Source organism: Platichthys flesus, chromosome 17 (assembly GCF_949316205.1).
Source record: "Platichthys flesus chromosome 17, fPlaFle2.1, whole genome shotgun sequence".
NCBI classification, from domain to species: domain Eukaryota; kingdom Metazoa; phylum Chordata; class Actinopteri; order Pleuronectiformes; family Pleuronectidae; genus Platichthys; species Platichthys flesus.
In genome coordinates, this window is record NC_084961.1 from 20,949,071 (window position 1) to 20,968,413 (window position 19,343).

The following is a 19,343-nucleotide window of genomic DNA, read 5'->3' on the forward strand; positions in this document are numbered from 1 at the left end:
AGCTTTAGGTAAAGGAGACAAATTCATGTCATTGCCTTAAGCTTACTAACCACTGTGAGGTGAAGATACCATAAAAAAGAGTATCATCTGCAGAAGCTCCCTCTGCTGGTGGGAGGGTGTCAATATCCTGGATCACATTGTAGGGTAGCTCATTGTCAGCCTGGCACAACAGCTGAGCCTTTGCAAATGTTGTCCAGCGTCGCTGCAGGGTCCTCTGGCCGCCGATGTCACTCTGACAAAGAGGGGCAGAAGGCATCAAGCACAATGCAGCACTGTTACCTGCTTGTAAGAACCCACAGTGTTTCATCTAACCCAATGAAGAGGCAGCACCTCAACCCCCAAAGGAGTGAACAACAACAAAAAACTGAGAATATTCCAGCCTTCAGCATGTAATGTTACAGTGTCAGGTGTTCTAACAGCTCAGAGGTCTGCAAAGACTGGAGTCAGCTGCTTGACTAAGTACTACTGAAAATATAATTTTCTGAAATGATTGATAAATGTGGCTCAATATATTGGGTAAGGCAATAAATTACCATTCAAAAAGAGACTGACCCAAGGTAGCAGCCAAGACAACTATGAAGAGACCTGAAGACATCAGCTCACAGACACTTCCAATCCCATCTGACGGAGCTTCAGAGAATAAACTGCTTAAACAGCTAACAAAGGGGCTTAAACATAGAGCTGAATTAAGGGTACGAGTATTGTTTTACCTGAGAGATTTCCTAAAATGTCAAAAAACATGTCTTCATTGAGCCATTATGGGTTGTTGACTTTAAACTGATGGCAAAATCAAAAAAGCGTGTAAAATGGGAAGGTCTCTGAAGCCATAACAATATTTCTCCACCATTCCACAGCAAACTAATGCATGATGTACAGTGGATATAAAAAGTCTACACACCCCTGTTAAAATGCAAGGTTCTTGTGATGTAAACAAATGAGACAAAGATTAATCCTGTCTGAACTTTTCCACCTTTAATGTGACCTTTAACGTGAACAATTCAGTTGAAAAAACAAACTGAAATCTTTTAGAGGGAAAAATAAAAAACGAAAAAATGTGGTTGCATAAGTGTGCACACCCTCTTATAACTTGGGATGTGGCTATATTCAAAGGTAACCAATCACATTCAAACTCATGTTAAATAGTAGTCAGTACACACCTGCCATAATTTACAGTGACTCTGATTGATCCAAAATAAAGTTCAGCTGTTCTAGTAGGATTTTCCTGACACTCTCCTAGTTGCAACTTACAGCAAGAGCCATGGTTCGCAGAGAGCTTCCAAAGCATCAGAGGGATCCCATTGAAAGGTGTCGGTCAGGAGAAGGGTAGAAAATATTTTCCCAAGGTATTAGATATACCACGGAACACAGAGAAGACAGCCATCATCAAGTGGAAAAAATATGGCACAACAGTGACATTACCAAGAACTGGACGTCCCTCCAAAATTGATGAAGAAAAAAACTCTTGGAAGTCAGGGATGCTTCCAAGAGGCCGACAGTAACATTAAAGGAGCTGCAGGAATTTCTAGTAGGACTGGCTGTGTACTACATGTGACAACAATCTTCCGTATTCTTCGTGTGTTTGGGCACAGGGTGGCAAGACGGAGGCCTTTTCTTACCAAGAAAAACATCTAAGCCCGGCTAAATTTTGCAAAAACATACATGAAGCAGTGTTAATTTTGGCAGCTATTTTTGATTTAGTCTCAGTCTTAGTCTTTTGACGAAAATGCATTTTAGTTTTAGTCACATTTAGTCATTTTTATCCTTCTTAGTTTTAATCTAGTTTTAGTCGACGAAAACAAATTCCATTTTAGTCTAGTTTTAGTCACATTTAATAGCCACATTAAACTCCTTTTCTATAAAAACATATAGCTGGAGCCTAATAGCTCAAAAATATATATTTAGTTTTAAATGTGAAAACAAAAAGGGAGAGCAGGTCAGACTGGAGGCGAACACAGAAACTGCAGCTCGGTAGAAACCAACTGCAGCTCTTGCTCTGATCAAGAAACTGAGGCGCTGATCTCTGATCAGCTGAGACCAGAGAAACTCTGTGTTTCACTGTTTCCATAGTTAAGAAGCAGTCAGTCACTGAGAGGCTTCTTCACGTGTACTAGCTATGATCTTGTGTCTCTGAGCGAGTGCGCGTGGCAGGGGGCGGGGCTACGGACCGGAGCGCTATCTGGGAGGACACACACACACACACACAGACAACCAGACTCACTCGCCCGCTCCTGATACTTCATGACGGCCTGATACGATGATGTTTAAAAAATTATTGTGACTTAGTCAACCACCAACATTTTCGTCTCGTCTCGTCTCGTCAACGAAAGTTAAAAATAGATTTAGTCATAGTTTTTATTTTCAAAGATCTGTTTTCGTTACGTCTTCGTCTCGTCTTCGTCATGGAAAAAGGGTCGTTAACGAATATATTTCGTCATAGTTTTCGTCAACGAAATTAACGCTGACAAGAAGTCTCCAAAAAGCATGTGGGGAAATGTGTTATGGTCTGATGAAACCAAGGTGGAACTTTTTGGTGATAATTCCAAAAGGTATGTTTGGCGCAAAAACAACACTGCACATCACCCAAAGAACACCCTACCCATAGTGAAGCATGGTGGTGGCAGCATCATGCTTTGGGGATGTTTTATACCTCAGCTGGAACAGAGGCCTTAGTCAAAGTGGAGGGAATTATGAACAGTTACAAAATACCCGTCACTTTTGGCACAAAACCTTCAGGCTTCTGTTAGAAAGCTGAAGATGAAGAGGAATTTCACTTATCAGCATGACAAAAACCCAAACATACATCCAAATCAACAAAGGCATGGCTTCACCAGAAGAAGATTCATGTTTTGGAATGGCCCAGCAAGAGCCTGTAATGGAAAATATCACTGACCAGTGTCTAAGGTATTGGAAATCCCCTTACCAAGTGTCTCACTGCTGTGATACTGTCTACCTGACAGGATGGAACCCTTATTTGGTGATGTTTTTCTTTAATTGGTACCAGGGACGGTAGGGTGAGGTTTTTCATCTAACTGGTACCGGGGACGGAAGGACACAGCAGATAAGATAGAGGATGATCTCATGTCTTTCATGTCTTCTTTTTTTTTCATATCATGTCTTATGAAACGCCTCTTTGTATAAGTTCTGGCTTCTGTGAACTTACATCCAGTTGTTCCATTTGGAGCACCCGTGCTCGTTGTGTAAACTCTGCAGAGCTTATTGTTATAAAGACTCAAAAGCAACTCCGGTCTGAGAATTTCATTATTTCAAATCTCAAGATGAATTTCCATCACATTTTTGGCGTCACGAACAGGATCCCTTGAAAGATCATCTGGACCCGAGAAGTCTTCGGTGGCTGATCACCCAGGAGAGAAAATCTTCTGCCTCTACCTCCAACACTGAAGAGAAGAGAGGACCGAAAAAAAAACTGGGGCTCTGGACCTTCTTCACAGGGATCCAAATACCTCTCTTTGGTCATCTTAAATCTGGAGAGATGTTGAAATTCTGATTTTTGTGACTGTTAAGGTGATTTCTCAAATACGAAATACGAAATAAGAAATCAAACATTTAAGGGTTTTATTTGGAACAGGTGTATTAGTCATTGTCTCTGGATTATTGTGGATTATTATTGTTAATCTGACCCATTTTGTGGCAATCATTCTTGTGGCATTTTTCCTGTTTTGCCAGAGAAAGAAACAAGGATTCGTGGAGACGTCCACGTCTTAAATTAGAGTGTTGTGAAAACTGTTGATGAGTCCATTTTCACACAGCTAATTAATAAGGTTATGAAAATTGTTGATAAGCCAATTTCATAGACCAGACAGGATGGGTAACAAGGGGAGTCAAGGACCCCAAAACCCAGAGGGTCCTATTGTGGACGCCATGGTTGCAAGGCACGGATGGGAAAGTGTGACATATCTTCCAGTATGGTCCAGAGACTTTGGTTTTCCTCCTAACGGGTCATTCAGTGTCGACAAAATTAAACTTTTAAAAGAGAAGCTCCTCGAGAGAGAGGAAGAGTTAAAAAGCAAGAAAAAGGTCAAGGTCACAATGTGGAAAAACATTGAAGACAATAAAAAGTGTCTTGAAATGTGGGAAAAAGAGGCAGAGTGTAGGGACAGGAAAAAAACATTTAAACAGATGGCTAAGGTTGACAAGAAGGAAACTGAGAATGTTGAAAAGAAAGTTGAAAAGAAATCATATACATCTCTTTATCCTCCCCTTACAGGGTTTAAAGGGCCTCTCCTCGACGCCTGCCTCCCTCCTCCCCAACGACAAAACCCCCCTCCATATGATGTGCAGATACCAGACTCCACCGCCGCTCTGCCAGTCTATGGAGACGGGGCAGCTGGAGGACTGAATGATAACGTCACCTCTTCCTCATCTCTGGGCTCCGATTCCTTCTCTCCCATTGCAAATAGAACTCGTCAACAGCAGGGAGAAGTGATAACTGCTCCTATGATAAATGTCATGGGACCAACCGGCCCAGCCCTCGTCTACCGCCCCTGGACTGACGCAGACATGACCGAAGCACTGAATCACCTCCCAGACCCACGGAACTCTGGCACAGCATTTTCCCTCCAGTTGGAAACATTTTGCCGTGAATTCATGCCAACAGTGTCTGAAATCAGACGACTTCTAATGAAGAAATTAGGCCCCACTGACTTTGCAAAAATACGTCAGCACTGTGGAGGTGACCTCCGTCTGACTTCGCCAGACTGGGAGGATGCGGGTAATGCAGCATATGTCAACGCTCTCAACACACTCCTCAACGCCCTGAAGACCGCCTTCCCCAATAAAATTGACATGTCCAAAATAACGGGGTGCAAACAACAACCAGGCGAAACCGTAGGAGATTTCCTCACACGTCTGACTGTCCTGTTTAATCAACAGAGCGGCATCCCCATACCGGACGACCTTGGCAATGAGCCAGGGGCTTATGAAACACATCTGAAACAGGCCTTCCTGAATGGTCTGTTCCCCCCACTACGGGCAAACGTAGGCAACACCTGCATCGGGCTTGAGGATGCTCGCTTGACAGAGATCAGACGTCATGCTGAACATGCTGAACGCCAACACAAAGAAACCAAAGACAGAGAAAAACTAAAAAAGGATCAACAGCTCCAGAAAGCACAGCTAACCATGATGCAGGCTGTTTCAGCCTTGTCAAGGCCAAGTAGCAAAGATAACGCTGATAGCAGAGCCAACTTCAATGAACCAGGAAGAGGGGGGCGCGGGCGTGGACGTGGTCGTGGGAGAGGCTTCTATCGACAATTTCAAATTCCCAAAGATGAGTGTATGATCTGCAGAGAAAAAGGACACTGCGCGAAGAACTGCCCCCACCGGCGAGAGGAGGGAGAGACAAGAACTTTCACTGCCGACTGAAAAAGAGAAAGGGAGGAGATGGCAGACGGGGAGGAGACGACCAATCAACCCGCCGAGGATCAAAGAAAGGAAAGTGAATCACACACACACACAGACGCTAAAGCAATGAAGTATTCGCTTGCCAAACTAACCGAACACATAAAAACAAGCTACAGCAATGAAGAAACGCTTGCCAAATTAACCGCACACACACACACACCAGATCACACACAACTTTGTGGTACTTATGTTAAGTACAATAGTGATGCTTTTAAGAAAATGCCACAACTCGAACTGTGTGTTAACGGTCACAAACTTAATTTCATGGTTGACTCTGGTGCAGGTTATTCTGTGGTTAGGACTTCAGATTTGCCCACATCTCCTGAGATGAGTGGTCGCTTTATATTCTCTCAAGGTGCCAGCGGTGCCACTGTAAAAGAAAACTTCACAAAACCTCTCAAATGCACCGCTCAGTTTGACAAACATCAACAACATCCCATAAAGTTTGAACATGGTTTTCTGTTGTCTCCCTGTTGCCCAATTAATCTATTAGGAAGAGATTTGATGATTGTGTTAGGCCTCAACTTAGTATCCTCCTCTGAAGGAGTGACGGTTACACACAATTCTTCTTCACCCACATTCACAATGTCACAGACCACACATGAGCAGATGTTTGCATATCAGTGGCAACTTCCTATAAATGCCTCCACTGATCTGCTCTCCACGTCGCACTCTCTTGTCACTCCTTTTTCGGATTTCATGCACACTGATTCATTGCATTGCACCTCACATGTGACAAGCACAGCAGATCACGTTTATGAATGTCTGTTTTTGCCTTTTTCTGATGATTCTCTGAAAGTGTCCAATGTTTTTTGGTCTGGTTCCAAAAGTGCAGCTTTCGTCTCACTCACTGACCAACAGTTGGCACTGTTTCACGTCTCGAATTCCAGCCCTCACATCCCGCTCTCCAAGTCTCATGATGACAAGTGGCAAGACTTAGGCCCATTTGTCAGATCATGCCAGGCTGCCGTTGATTGGCAACCCACAACCAGGCCTGACGTAATGTATTCCCCCAGTCTGAGTGCATTTGATCTAAAAATGTCTCCAACCTTCTGTTGTCCAGCCACACGCTCATTTGTTGTGACTGAAAATCACCTTCATTCTTATGCAATGTTGTCTAGCCCCTCTGACATTTCTCCTTTACTTTCAGATCTGCCTGAAACACTGTGGGCAAAGGACAAATATGATGTGGGCCTCATCAGAAACTGTGATCCAGTCAAAATCACTCCAAAATCTGATTACAGGCCATGTAAACAACAATATCCACTCAGACAAGAAGCAGTGGAGGGGATACGTCCTGTTTTTGAATCCTTTTTGCAGGCTGGAGTAATTGTCCCCTGCCCTGATTCACCGGTCCACACTCCACTGTTCCCAGTTAAAAAGATCAGAGACAAAGGTCAACCTACTGAGTGGCGGTTTGTGCAGGATTTGAAGGCTGTGAATGATGCTGTAATTTTTCGATCGCCTATTGTTCCCAACCCATACACGCTGCTTTCCCAAATTCCGCCTAATGCAGTGTGGTTTTCGGTTGTAGATTTATCCAACGCTTTTTTTAGTGTTCCTGTCCACAAGGACAGCCAGTACTGGTATGCTTTTAATTACGAAAACAAGGCCTACACGTTCACACGCTTATGTCAGGGCTACTGTGAGTCTCCGTCATTGTACAATCAGGCTCTCAGGAACAGTCTTGAACCCCTCATCCTCACTCCGGGTTCAGCTCTCTTGCAGTATGTTGATGATCTACTAATTGCCAGTCCCACACAGGAGCAATGTGAAACAAATACGATCGCTTTGCTGAGGCATCTGGCTCGTGAGGACCATAAAGTCAGCCTCAGCAAACTACAGTTTGTACAACAAACTGTCACGTTTCTGGGTCATGTCGTCACCAAAGATGGCAAATCCCTGTCTGATAAGAGAGTAGAAGCTATTGTTAACATGCCAAATCCCTTGACGAAGAAACAACTCATGTCATTCATCGGCACATGCTCTTTCTGTAGAACGTTCATTCCTGACTTTGCTCTTCTTGAAGCCCCCTTAGGTGCTCTGTACCACGGCAAATCACTCACTCCTCATGAACGTGTCGTTTGGACTCCAGAGGCAGACGAGGCATTTGTCACACTGAAGAAGACGCTGCAGCAATCTCCCACTCTTGCTCTCCCTAACCCTGACAAACCTTTTGTTCAGGCTGTGGATGAGAGAGACCGCTGCATGACTTCCGTCCTCCTTCAGTCTCATGGTGACAAGTTTCGCCCTGTCGCCTACTTCTCTGCCAAACTTGATCCGGTGGCAGCTGGCCTTCCACGTTGTTTGCGTGCAGTGGCCGCATGTGAAAAAGCCGTTCTTGCCTCACGAGACATAGTAGGTTACTCTGACTTGACACTCCTTGTTCCTCATGCTGTCTCTCTCATTCTTACAGAACAGAAGACCTCACATCTCTCTGCTGCTCGCTGGTTGTGGTATCACACTGTTCTTCTTGACATGCCCAACATCACAGTGAAACGCTGTTCAACTTTGAACCCAGCCACGCTTCTTCCGCTTCCGGAGGAACAACACAACTGTGTGGCTGAACTTCAAGTCCAGTGTTCCCCACGACCTGACCTCTTTGACGAACCTCTTTCTAACTCTGACTTGATTCTGTATGTCGATGGGTCTGCCTCAAGTGACCCTGTCTCTGGTACTAACTGTGTTGGTTTCTCTGTTTGTTCAGATAGCGAAGTCCTCGTCTCGAGTTCTCTTCCTCATCACCTCTCAGCACAGGCAGCAGAGCTCATCGCACTCACGGAAGCATGCAAACTGGCTACTGGTAAAACACTCAAAGTCTACACTGACTCCAGATATGCGTTTGGTGTAACTCATGATTTTGGTGCCCTTTGGCAACACAGAAACTTCCTCACATCCTCTGGTAAAAAGATAGCACAGCATTGTCTCATCACAGATCTTCTATCTGCCATTTTGCTCCCAAAAACGGTGGCTGTATGCAAATGTGCTGCACACACACGTGCTACGGATGTGGTGTCTCGGGGAAACGCCAAAGCAGACACAGCGGCTAAAGCTGCAGCTCGCTTACCACCTCCTCTTTCAAACAAACAATTGGCTGCACTCACATCTGACATGTCCTCCTCTCTTTCTGCAGTACAGTCCACTGCTACTCCTCCTGAGATCTCCCTATGGAAGAAGTCCGGTGCTATGTTCCAAGCTGGTGTGTGGTATGGTCCTGACAACAAACCCTGTTTGCCAAAACATTTCTTTCCCCATTATGCTAAGTTATCTCATGGCAAAGATCACACATCTAAAATGGGGATGTTATCTATGATAACAGAACATTGGTTCACGAAAGGTTTCTCCACCTATGCTCAAAAGTACTGTCAGGCATGCGTAATCTGCGCCACACACAACGTTGGCAGGCCAGTGGCTGTAACCAGCCAGGCAGCTCACCAACCACCTACTCGACCTTTTGAACATCTGATGATGGACTTCATAGAGCTGTCACCATCAGAAGGTAAATCTCACTGCTTAGTGATGGTCGACATGTGGTCAAAATGGGTTGAAGCTTTCCCTGCCTCAAAACAAACTGCAAGTGTGGTCACCAAAGCATTGTTAAGAGACATTATTCCACGATGGGGAATTCCTAGCAGGATTTCCAGTGACAACGGCAGACACTTCGTAAACGAAGCTGTCAAACAACTCGGTTCTCATCTAGGTATGGATGTGCGAACACACTGTGCATATCATCCAGCCAGTGGTGGAGCTGTGGAACGAGAGAATGGCACACTCAAAACTAAACTTGCAAAGTGCTGTGAAGACACAGGTCTTGCATGGACAAAAGTCCTGCCTCTGGTGCTGATGTACATGAGGATGAGAAAACGAACAAGGTCTAATCTTTCACCTTATGAGATTCTTTTTGCAACTCCTCCCCACATTGGTGTGGCTCCTCCATCTTCTCCGCTTCCATCCACAGACTTGTGTGATGATAACATGTTGTCTTATTGTGCTAACCTAACTTCGTCTCTTTCAGACATCAGGAGACAGGTGACCTCCTCCCTTCCTCATCCAGCTACTGAACCGCTTCATAACCTCCAGCCAGGCAACTTCGTGGTGGTCAAGGACTTCCGGAGAAAGAATTGGCGCTCACGCAGGTGGCAAGGGCCTTACCAGATACTGCTCACAACCTACACAGCCGTGAAAGTTGCTGAAAGAGCCACCTGGATCCACGCCAGCCATTGCAAACGAGTACCATCTCCATCGGACCAGCTGACGCCTTCAACTGAAAGCACACACACTGATACTCTCCCTCCAGCTTGCGTATGTGTTTCTTATTGATTTCACTAGACAAAAACAGCTATTGCAATTATCCTTTCAACTTCATATTTTATGATGCCTTAATTTAAATCTCTGAATTCTTAAGGTTGATGTGTTACTTTATCAATCAAATTTTATTTGTTTGAACATACTTAATAATATATACATACCACTTCTGTCCGTCCTGGGTGAGGAATCCCTCACATGTGGCTCTCTCTAAGGTTTCTACTTATTTGTCACCCTGTGAAAAGGGTTTTTTGAGTAGTTTTCTTCCTTACGCTTTATAAGGGTTAAGGGCAGAAGTTGTCACCCCATGTTTAAGGCCTATGATATTTTCAACCTTAGATATACTTTATGTTGACATTTAACATTTTATTACATTTTAATATGAGTTACTTTTGCCAATCAATACAGTATGTTACATTTTGATAATGGTTAATGAGAAAATGATTTTGTTTGACCTGATTTCCTTCCATATTTTTTCATTTTAAACGCTTGCTCCATTACAGGAAAATAACTTTTTTTTGTTTCCTTTCCGCAAAAACAGCAACGGCTACCTATTGTGGCCTCATCGCCAGTGACTCTGTATATAGGATTGCAGACTCTACGATTTTCTTCTATGATTTGATGTTTGTTACTGATGTTGATTATGATGTTTCTTGATTATTTTTCGTTAGTGATCATATTTTTATTGATGATCAAATGGGGGAGTGTAATGGAAAATATCACTGACCAGTGTCTACTGACCAGACTAAGTGTCTCACTGCTGTGATACTGTCTACCTGACAGGATGGAACCCTTATTTGGTGATGTTTTTCTTTAACTGGTACCGGGGACGGAAGGACACAGCAGATAAGATAGAGGATGATCTCATGTCTTTCATGTCTTCTTTTTTTTCATATCATGTCTTATGAAACGCCTCTTTGTATAAGTTCTGGCTTCTGTGAACTTACAGCCAGTTGTTCCATTTGGAGCACCCGTGCTCGTTGTGTAAACTCTGCAGAGCTTATTATTATAAAGACTCAAAAGCAACTCCGGTCTGAGAATTTCATCATTTCAAATCTCAAGATGAATTTCCATCACAAGCCCAGATTCCAATTGAACATCTGTTGGGTGATCTGAAGAGGGCTGTCCACAGGAGATGCCCTCGCAATCTGAAAGATGTGGAGCCCTTTTGCAAATAAGAATGGGCAAATATTGCCAAGTCAAAATGTGCCATGCTATAAGACTCTTACCACAAAAGACTGAGTGCTGTAATAAAATCAAAAGGTGCTTCAACAAAGTATTAGGTTAAGTGTGTGCACACTTATTTAACCAGGCTATTGTAAGTTTTTTATTTTTAATTTTTCCTCCTAAAAGATTTCAATTTGTTTTTCAACTGAATTGTTCACGTTATAGGTCACATAAAAGGTGGAAAAAGTTCGGACAGGATTTATCTTTGTCTCATGTGTTTACATCACAAAAACCTTGAAATTTAACAGGGGTGTGTAGACTTTTGATATCCACTGTATATATAAACTCAGTGACACTTTATGAAGCTCATATGGTCTGTTTCTTATTAACTTACATCTTCTGTAAATTTGATGTACAGTAGATATTTTATTGGAACATTACCAGATATTGAGATGTCTTTCCAATATTCTCTACCTGGGATTAACATACAGTATGTAATAAGAATATTAATAACATTTCTGAATGTAATGCAGTCCTGTACAACACCACCACTGACTTTGACTTCAATACCATTACTTAAGACAGATTTGAATTAATACCTCTATGACAATGACAAATAACTAATCTTCTTGTATGAGTGGCTGTTGCATCAAGTTTGTTGTTTTACACTTACCATGCAGATCTGAGAAACACGAGAGACAATAAATTTGTTGATGAAGTCATACTCTCTGCCCACTTCACTGAAGAAGAAGTAGATCTTCTCCTCATCAGGAATGAAACTGGAGCTGATGAAGGTTGGATCTAAAGCAAGCCGATGGCAAAGTATTCAGAAATATAATTTTTGGAAATATGTCATCATCATTAAAGCCAATAATTTTTTACATTAAAACAAAATTATATAATACAGCATATTACCATGTTTGTTAGTCCTCTTTCAACTCAGTTAGGGATTGAAAATATATCAGAGTGTCAAATCCAATCATCAGTGCAATAACCATCATCTTGACTGAGATTCTTGCAGTCAAATATATTTTAGGTGAGTCAGTGTCTCTTAGTGAAGATGCCTGCCATGAGTACAGGCCTCTGCAGACCCAGAATCAGGGTGAGTTTGAGCGAGATGGAGCCAGCAGCCCTTTCAGGCTCTGAAATAACATTATCTTCTGCTTAGAAGAACAGCTTAATATTGTTTTGATGTAGCTAGCATACATTTGCTCGCAAGGATAACATTAGCATTAAATCACTTCCTTGCCATCATCACAGTTTAATACTCTTACCACAAAACTACAATGGGAAAGATTTTAAAATCCTGAAATACTGATACAGCTCTGGGACACAATTATTTAGGCCTAGACGTAAAAATGCGCTAGAATTAATATTCTAATCTAATGCTTAATCAAGTGCTTGAAACTAACATTTGTGTTGCAATTAACTGTGTGAACATTACACAGAAATAAATTCTAGTTAGAATAACGTGACGTTGTAACTTAACCAGAATATTTATAGGGTCATTTAGAGACAGTTGAACAGTGCCAGCTTGCTAAATCCATTACACTTTACTTAGTCCTTTAAATAAATCTGTATACATTATTATTATTTTTAATTATCTGTTGCCATAATTAACAACATCATTAGAACATCTATAAATATCACAATTATATTTTCATTTTGACAACCAGTCTGACCAATCTGGTCTCTCTCCTCACTCTCATTCCCCTCTCCTCCACCCACCTCTCTCCCACATTTGTCTCCACTCATCCCAACTGGTGCAAGCAGATGGCCGCCCACATGGTTTCGGATTCTGCTGGAGGTGACTTCATGTTAAAAAAGACTTTTCTACGGTGGCCCTGAGAGCTCAACGAACAGCAACTTAAGAAAACACATGCAAGTTGATAAAACACAAGCAAAGTAAGAAAACAAATAAAGCTGTCCCAAATTAGTTGAGCACTTGGCAGAAGCGATCCGAAAGTATGACCTCTTGTATAACCTCTGAGGAGCCGGAGTGGCGATGTATATAAACACTCGACGAAGAAGAAGACGTCTCTTCTTTGTGTGTTTGTGTGACAAAAAAAGTTACTCCGCCTAGTATTTTGGCAGTGAATTGCGTTGCAAAATGTGCAACACATTAGAGAAGCATAAACCAAAACGAGTCCGTCGATGCAACTGCGTGGCCTTCCGCGGTTGCAGTCGCAGGACTATAATTCGGCCTTAACTGCAGCTGGGACTGCTGTGCCAGGCTACTGGGAGACTGAAGGCCGATTTATAGTCGGGTTGTACGCACGCACGCAAGACACGCAACACGGCCCTCGCGTGCCCTCTTGCGGCTTATGCGCGTCCGCCATTTTTTCTAACTATACGACAAAGCGACGCGAGCCTCATGCAGCCCGCAAGGCTTGTGATTGGTCTGCTTACTACATCCCGTCCGGAGTATAGTTTCCGGTTTGGTGCCCCATAATACGCGGAAATGACAGAAGATTTAGAAGAACGAATTAAGTTTGAAATAATATGAAAACTGATTTGTTAAATTCAGCGTTCGCGAAACTTATGCACAACACTGTACTGTAAAGCCACTGCAGAGGGCCTGAAAAGCCGCGTTCGGCTCCAGAGCCGCGGGTGGCCGAACCCTGTGTGGAACCAAATTTGTATGATGTATTGGATGTTTTTGTGTCTGCTGTGGCAGCAGTGTCCATCACTTTTAGCTGTCCTCTGGAAACACTTCCGTTGTGTTTTCTCCTCTACTTGCAGCGCGTTTGTCTATTTGCAGCGCGTTTGTCTATTTGCAGCGCGTTTCTTTATTTGCTTCGCGTTTGTCTATTCACTGCGCGTTTCTGTAATGTGTTGTGTTGTGAAATTCATGAAGTTGTTTTATTACTTTGCTTGTGTTTTGTTAACATGTTTTCATAAGTTGCTGTTCATTGATCTCTCAGGGCCTACATACAGTTGCAATCAGAAATATTCAACCCCCTCACCTCAACAGACATTATAGTGATGTGGATGACAGATAATGACAATAAATGACAAAAAAACCTCATCAAACAACAAAAGATATTTATTGATGCGTATTTGCGTTATTTTGACAACAGAAGTTGACTTAACTTTGAAGTTAGGGTTAGTGGCGCATCCTCTAGCTTTTATAACTTCTAAAAAATATTTTCGGTAAGTGCGGACAAGCTTCTTACACCTCTAGATTGGAATCTTTGCCCATTTTTCAAGTGCAAAAGCCTCTAGATCAGTGATGTTTGATGGCTTCCATGCTGCAACTGCCTTCTTTAAATCCCACCAAAGATTTTCAATCAAATTTGAATCTGGTGACTGTGAATGCAACTCCAGGACGTTCCAGGATCTTTTTCTCAACCAAGCTTTGGTGGACTTGGAGATTTTGCTGTGGATCATTGTCTTGCTGGAAAGTCCAATGATCACCAAGGTTCAATTTGTCAACAGAAGGAATCACATTCCTCTTTAAAATGGCCTGGTATTTCTGTGAATCCATGATGCCATGTACACAATAAAGATTGCTAGTTCCTGCCGCAGAAAAACAGCCCAACATCATCTTTGACCAACCTCCATGCTGGACTATGGGGATGGTATTCTTCTGGTCATAAGCCTGTCTTTTAACACGCCAGACATACCGCTGGTCCATACGTCCAAACAGTTCCAGTTTGGTTTCATCAGTCCATAGAACTGTCACCCAAAACTCTGTAGGCTTATCCAAATTCCTCCTGGCATATTCTAGTCGACTTATGATGTTGCTTGTGGTCAAGAGCTGAGTGCTTCTTGGAGCCGGCCATTAAGTTCTTTATTATTCAGTGCACGTCTTATAGTTGCCACTGCAGCACTTGTACCAGCCTTCATCAGGTCATCCTGTAGGTGTCTTGCAGTCACACAGGGATTTATCTGAGTTGTTCTGACTAAGTTGCTGAGGGTCCTTGATGAAATGCTGGGCTTTCTTCCATGGCCAGGCATGTTTGAAGCTGCTCCATCAGTTGTAAACTTCCTTATAATGTTTCCAATTGTGTCTCTTGGAATATCATTTTTGGGGGAATTCTTCTTCTACCCAAGGCCTTTCAGGTGTGATGAAATAATCTCCTCTCTCAGCTTTTGTGTAAAGTCCTTTGTCTTTCTCATGATTGAAACTCACCTTGAATACCTTCATGGGTGGGGTTTATATATGCATCACAGCTGAAGCAAATGAAGGATCAGTGTAGCGTTCCCAAAGGCTTAATAATGTTTCAACTCAACTTTAGGACAAAAAAACTGTCAGACAGCTTTAAAAACAACAATATTATATAGGGGTTGAATAATTGTGACATGGCTATCTTAACAAAATATACTGCTAAATACAAATACTACATCATGCATTTTCCGTGTTGATTTTCTTTATCACTCAACTCATAAAGAAGGCATCCGAAGCAGAATCTTGATCAAAGAACAAGATTCTGTCTACTTTAATTGATAAATCCTTAAAATCTTTGGGGGGTTGAATATTTCTGATTGCAACTGTACTTTTATATATGTCTTTATCATTAGCTGGACGATTCAATACCATTAAGATGAGCCTTCTCCCTAAATTCTCATATTTATTTCTATGTGTTCCATGCGTCCTCCTAAAAGTATTCTTTAAAAAGATTGGCATCCTTATTTCATTGTTGAAAAAAATTGGTACCTGCATAATCTCTTACTGGATGGCAACTATATAAAAGTATTGTATACGGGATACACACACCTTTGACACTCCTGCTTGGCTGCAAATTGAATCTAGCTCTCTGCCCTATTGGTTTCATCAATTCCCTTTCTCACCCTCAGACTGTGATTTTGCATTTCTTGAAAAATTTAGCAATTTAGAAAATTCTAAATACCCATTTCTACTTATACTCCAAATGCATCAACTATCTTTTTCCAGCTTCCCTCTTAGACAATGCATTTTGTCAGTGGTTCAAAAAGGGTATTTGGTGCATTAAACATCTGTATAATGTTTGGGGGCGGTGGGGTAGAGCGGGCGTGAAGGTTGCCGGTTCAAACCCCACTCTTCCCTATCTGCATGCCGAAGTGCAAGATACTGAACCCCTAAGTGGCCCCTCATTAATTTTGAGTGTACTAAAAATGTACTAAAAATGTCGCTTTGGACAAAAGCATCAGCTAAATGACATGTCATGTATAAAGACGGCATTTTATGTCATATGACAAGAGAGCAGCCTTCAGAGAAGCAAAAAGCCTCCTGCGGACCTGCACGGGGGTCAGATACGGGCTACGTTACCCGGCAACACTGGTGATTACGCCAGAAGGAGGACAAACGAAAAGCTTTGAGAGCCCAAAAGACGCTGTGGACTACATCAAGAAGAAATTGAGCCCCGGGTCAGACCTATAGACGGATCTGATTCTGGCTGAGTAGATACTATACATGCTTACACTGTTGAATTGGTTGGGGGATCAATGTAGGCAGGATATTGTTCACCAGTCCTGACAACATTGACAAAATATTTGGCTTCAGTGTATATTTAAAAAGAAGTTATGTATACATATTTATAATCCTCATCTTTCTACAAGCTACTATTGTCCTCCCTCATACTACTGTTTTACTCTATTCAAGGTTTGAGGGTTGAATGTTCCCCCTTGACTATTGTTGCCTACCCTTTATGGCATTGTTTTCATTTCACTGCTTTACCCTATTCAGGACCTCATTGTGGAGAGCTCCCCCTTTTTGTTTTTCCCATTAGGTGAATAAGTTAACAGGGTGATGTTATACTTTTCAGACTAAGAGCGATATGCACGGAGCTGCACACGGTAGGCTTGGTGTGCAGGAGATGGTGGACCGGTTGGCCACGAGAGAGCTCGCTAAAGAGCATTATATTTGGGTTAGTGTTTATATATGTTATGTGTTATGTATTGGCTGTGTCTGCGTGTGTGATGCCCCCCCCTTCCTTTCCAGACCCCCTCCTTTTAACTTTTTTGCTTTTGTTGCCAAAGGCCACAGTCTTCTGCCATGGCACCAAACATGGATCCGAGCAGAATGGCCACAAAACTGATGAGCTGGAATGTAAGGGCGATCAATAATCCATTTAAACGGAGTAAGGTATTTTCACATTTGAGAGACCAGGGAGTAGAGATAGTATATCTACAGGAGACACATTTGTTGAACAGGGACCACCTCAGGCTCTGTAGGGGGGGATTTTATCAGGTTTATCACTCGGATTTCAATAGTAAGGGTCTGGGAGTGGCCATCCTCATACACAGGAATGTACAATTTGTAGAAACAACCACTATAAAAGATAAACATGGTCAGTATGTTATTGTAGTTGGAAAATTATTCAATATGCCAGTGGTTCTGGCAAACATATATGCACCCAATTAGGATAATGTTCAATTTTTTAAGGACCTATTCTCATTATTACCAAATTTGGAAACTCATAGTCTGATCCTAGGGGGAGACTTGAATTGTGTCCTAGATTCAACTCTGGACCACTCTAGTCCAACACCCAGTGTACTGAGCAAATCAGCACAATGCATTAACTCCTTCTGTAAGGTATATGGTATATTTGATCCATGGATATACGTAAACCCAACCTCCAGGCAGTACTCTTTTTATTCCCCACCACATCTGACGTATACTAGGATTGACTACTTCTTATTAGACAATAAACTGACCCCTATAGTAACAGGTATAGAATACTCTGGAATAGTAATATCCGACCACAGCCCAGTCATATTGAAACTTCACTTTCCAGAAAACACGCCACCTCAGAGAATGTGGCGCCTTAATAACAGGCTATTGGCAGATGATAATTTTACCAAGTTTATAAACTCACAAATAGTTTTTTTCTTAGAGCTTAATGACACCCCCGACATAAGCAGTGCCATTTTGTGGGAATCCTTAAAAGCTTATATTCGAGGACAAATAATTTCATACAATGCTGGTGAAAGGAAAAGAAAGATGAAACGTACCACAGAATTAACAAAGGCAATAAAAGAAGTTGACCTGGCAAATTCTAGGGCTCCCTCTGAGGAGCTACAGAAAAAACGTATTTTGTTCCAAACTGAGTATGATATCTTAATAAATCAGCGTGAGGAGGATCTATATCTTAGGTCGAGACAGGATTTCTATGAACATGGTGAACGTGCAGGTAAGCTCCTCAGCCACCAGCTGAAGCAGTCAGCAGCCGCTGATATGATAGTGGAGATAGGGGATAACCTGGGGAATAAGATTATAGATCAGAAAGGTATTAACAACCAATTTAAGTCTTTTTATAAGGATCTTTATACTTCGGAAGTAAATGACAGGGGGCGAGTGAAGGATTTTTTTGAAAATCTGGAAATGCCATCCTTAGAGAGGGCAGATAGGGATAGATTAGAGGGTCCCCTGACTGCAAGGGAGATAGAGAATGCGATTCGAAACATGAAGACAGGCAAAGCGCCGGGCCCTGATGGGTTCCCGAGTGAATTTTATAAAACATTTGCCTCTAAACTGATACCCCTGCTATGTAGAGTATATGAGGAGGTCCTTGACAGAAAAACTTTACCTCAAACAATGTCACAGGCTATGATCTCTGTGCTCCTTAAGAAAAATAAAGATCCACTTAAGTGTGGATCATACCGCCCGGTGAGTCTACTTGGATGTGATAAGATATTGACCAAGGTACTGGCAGCTAGGATTGGGCCTGTTATAAGTAAGATAATACATCCTGACCAGACAGGGTTTGTTGCTGGCAGACAACTTTCCAATAATCTTCGTCGCCTTTTTAATGTGATATACACGGCCGAGGATAACATTGAGCCTGAGATTGTGATATCCTTAGATGCCCACAAAGCCTTTGATAGAATAGAGTATCTCTATTTGTTCACGGCCCTTGAGAGATTCGGATTTGGTCCTAATTTTTGTTTGTGGATTGAGATAATATGTGCGAACCCCCAGGCTATGGTAAGAACAAATAGTATAATATCTGATCCTTTTCCTCTGTTTCGGGGAACAAGACAGGGGTGCCCCTTGTCACCCCTGCTCTTTGATGTGGCAATTGAGCCCCTTGCAATAATGCTGAGGAATGCTGCTGGACTGGGGGGAATACGCAGGGGGATGCAAAACCATAAACTTTCTCTATACGCTGACGACCTCCTCCTTTTCCTGTCGAACCCTGTCACAAGCATCCCGGTGGTTCTGGATATTATCGAAGACTTTGGGAGGGTTTCGGGTTATAAAATTAACCTAGAAAAAAGTGTTATTTTCCCAATTAATAAACAGGTGAGGAGACTATCATTCCAGGCCTATCCTTTTACAACAAACAAAGATAAATTCACCTATTTAGGTGTTACTGTAACAAGTAAATACAAAGACTTATTTAATCATAACTTTAAAGTAACATTGGACAAGGCAAAATTAGATATGGAAAGGTGGTCATCTCTCCCAATATCATTAGCAGGGAAGATAAATTCTGTTAAAATGACTGTAATGCCACGGTTCCTGT

The 19,343-nt window shown here is 42.2% G+C and overlaps 1 protein-coding gene across 2 annotated transcripts in view; it reads right to left on the minus strand.

Annotated features, from left to right (window-relative positions):
- The window catches only part of sema4ab (sema domain, immunoglobulin domain (Ig), transmembrane domain (TM) and short cytoplasmic domain, (semaphorin) 4Ab), a 46,437-nt gene that overhangs the window by 14,943 nt on the left and 12,151 nt on the right, over positions 1 to 19,343 (minus strand). For both annotated transcript variants that reach the window (XM_062409872.1, XM_062409873.1), the window contains 2 exons: positions 11,567 to 11,694; positions 51 to 232 (listed from right to left, as the gene is read on the minus strand). In XM_062409872.1, the coding sequence (XP_062265856.1) occupies positions 51 to 232; positions 11,567 to 11,694 (310 nt within the window). The remainder of the gene's footprint in view (positions 1 to 50; positions 233 to 11,566; positions 11,695 to 19,343) is intronic.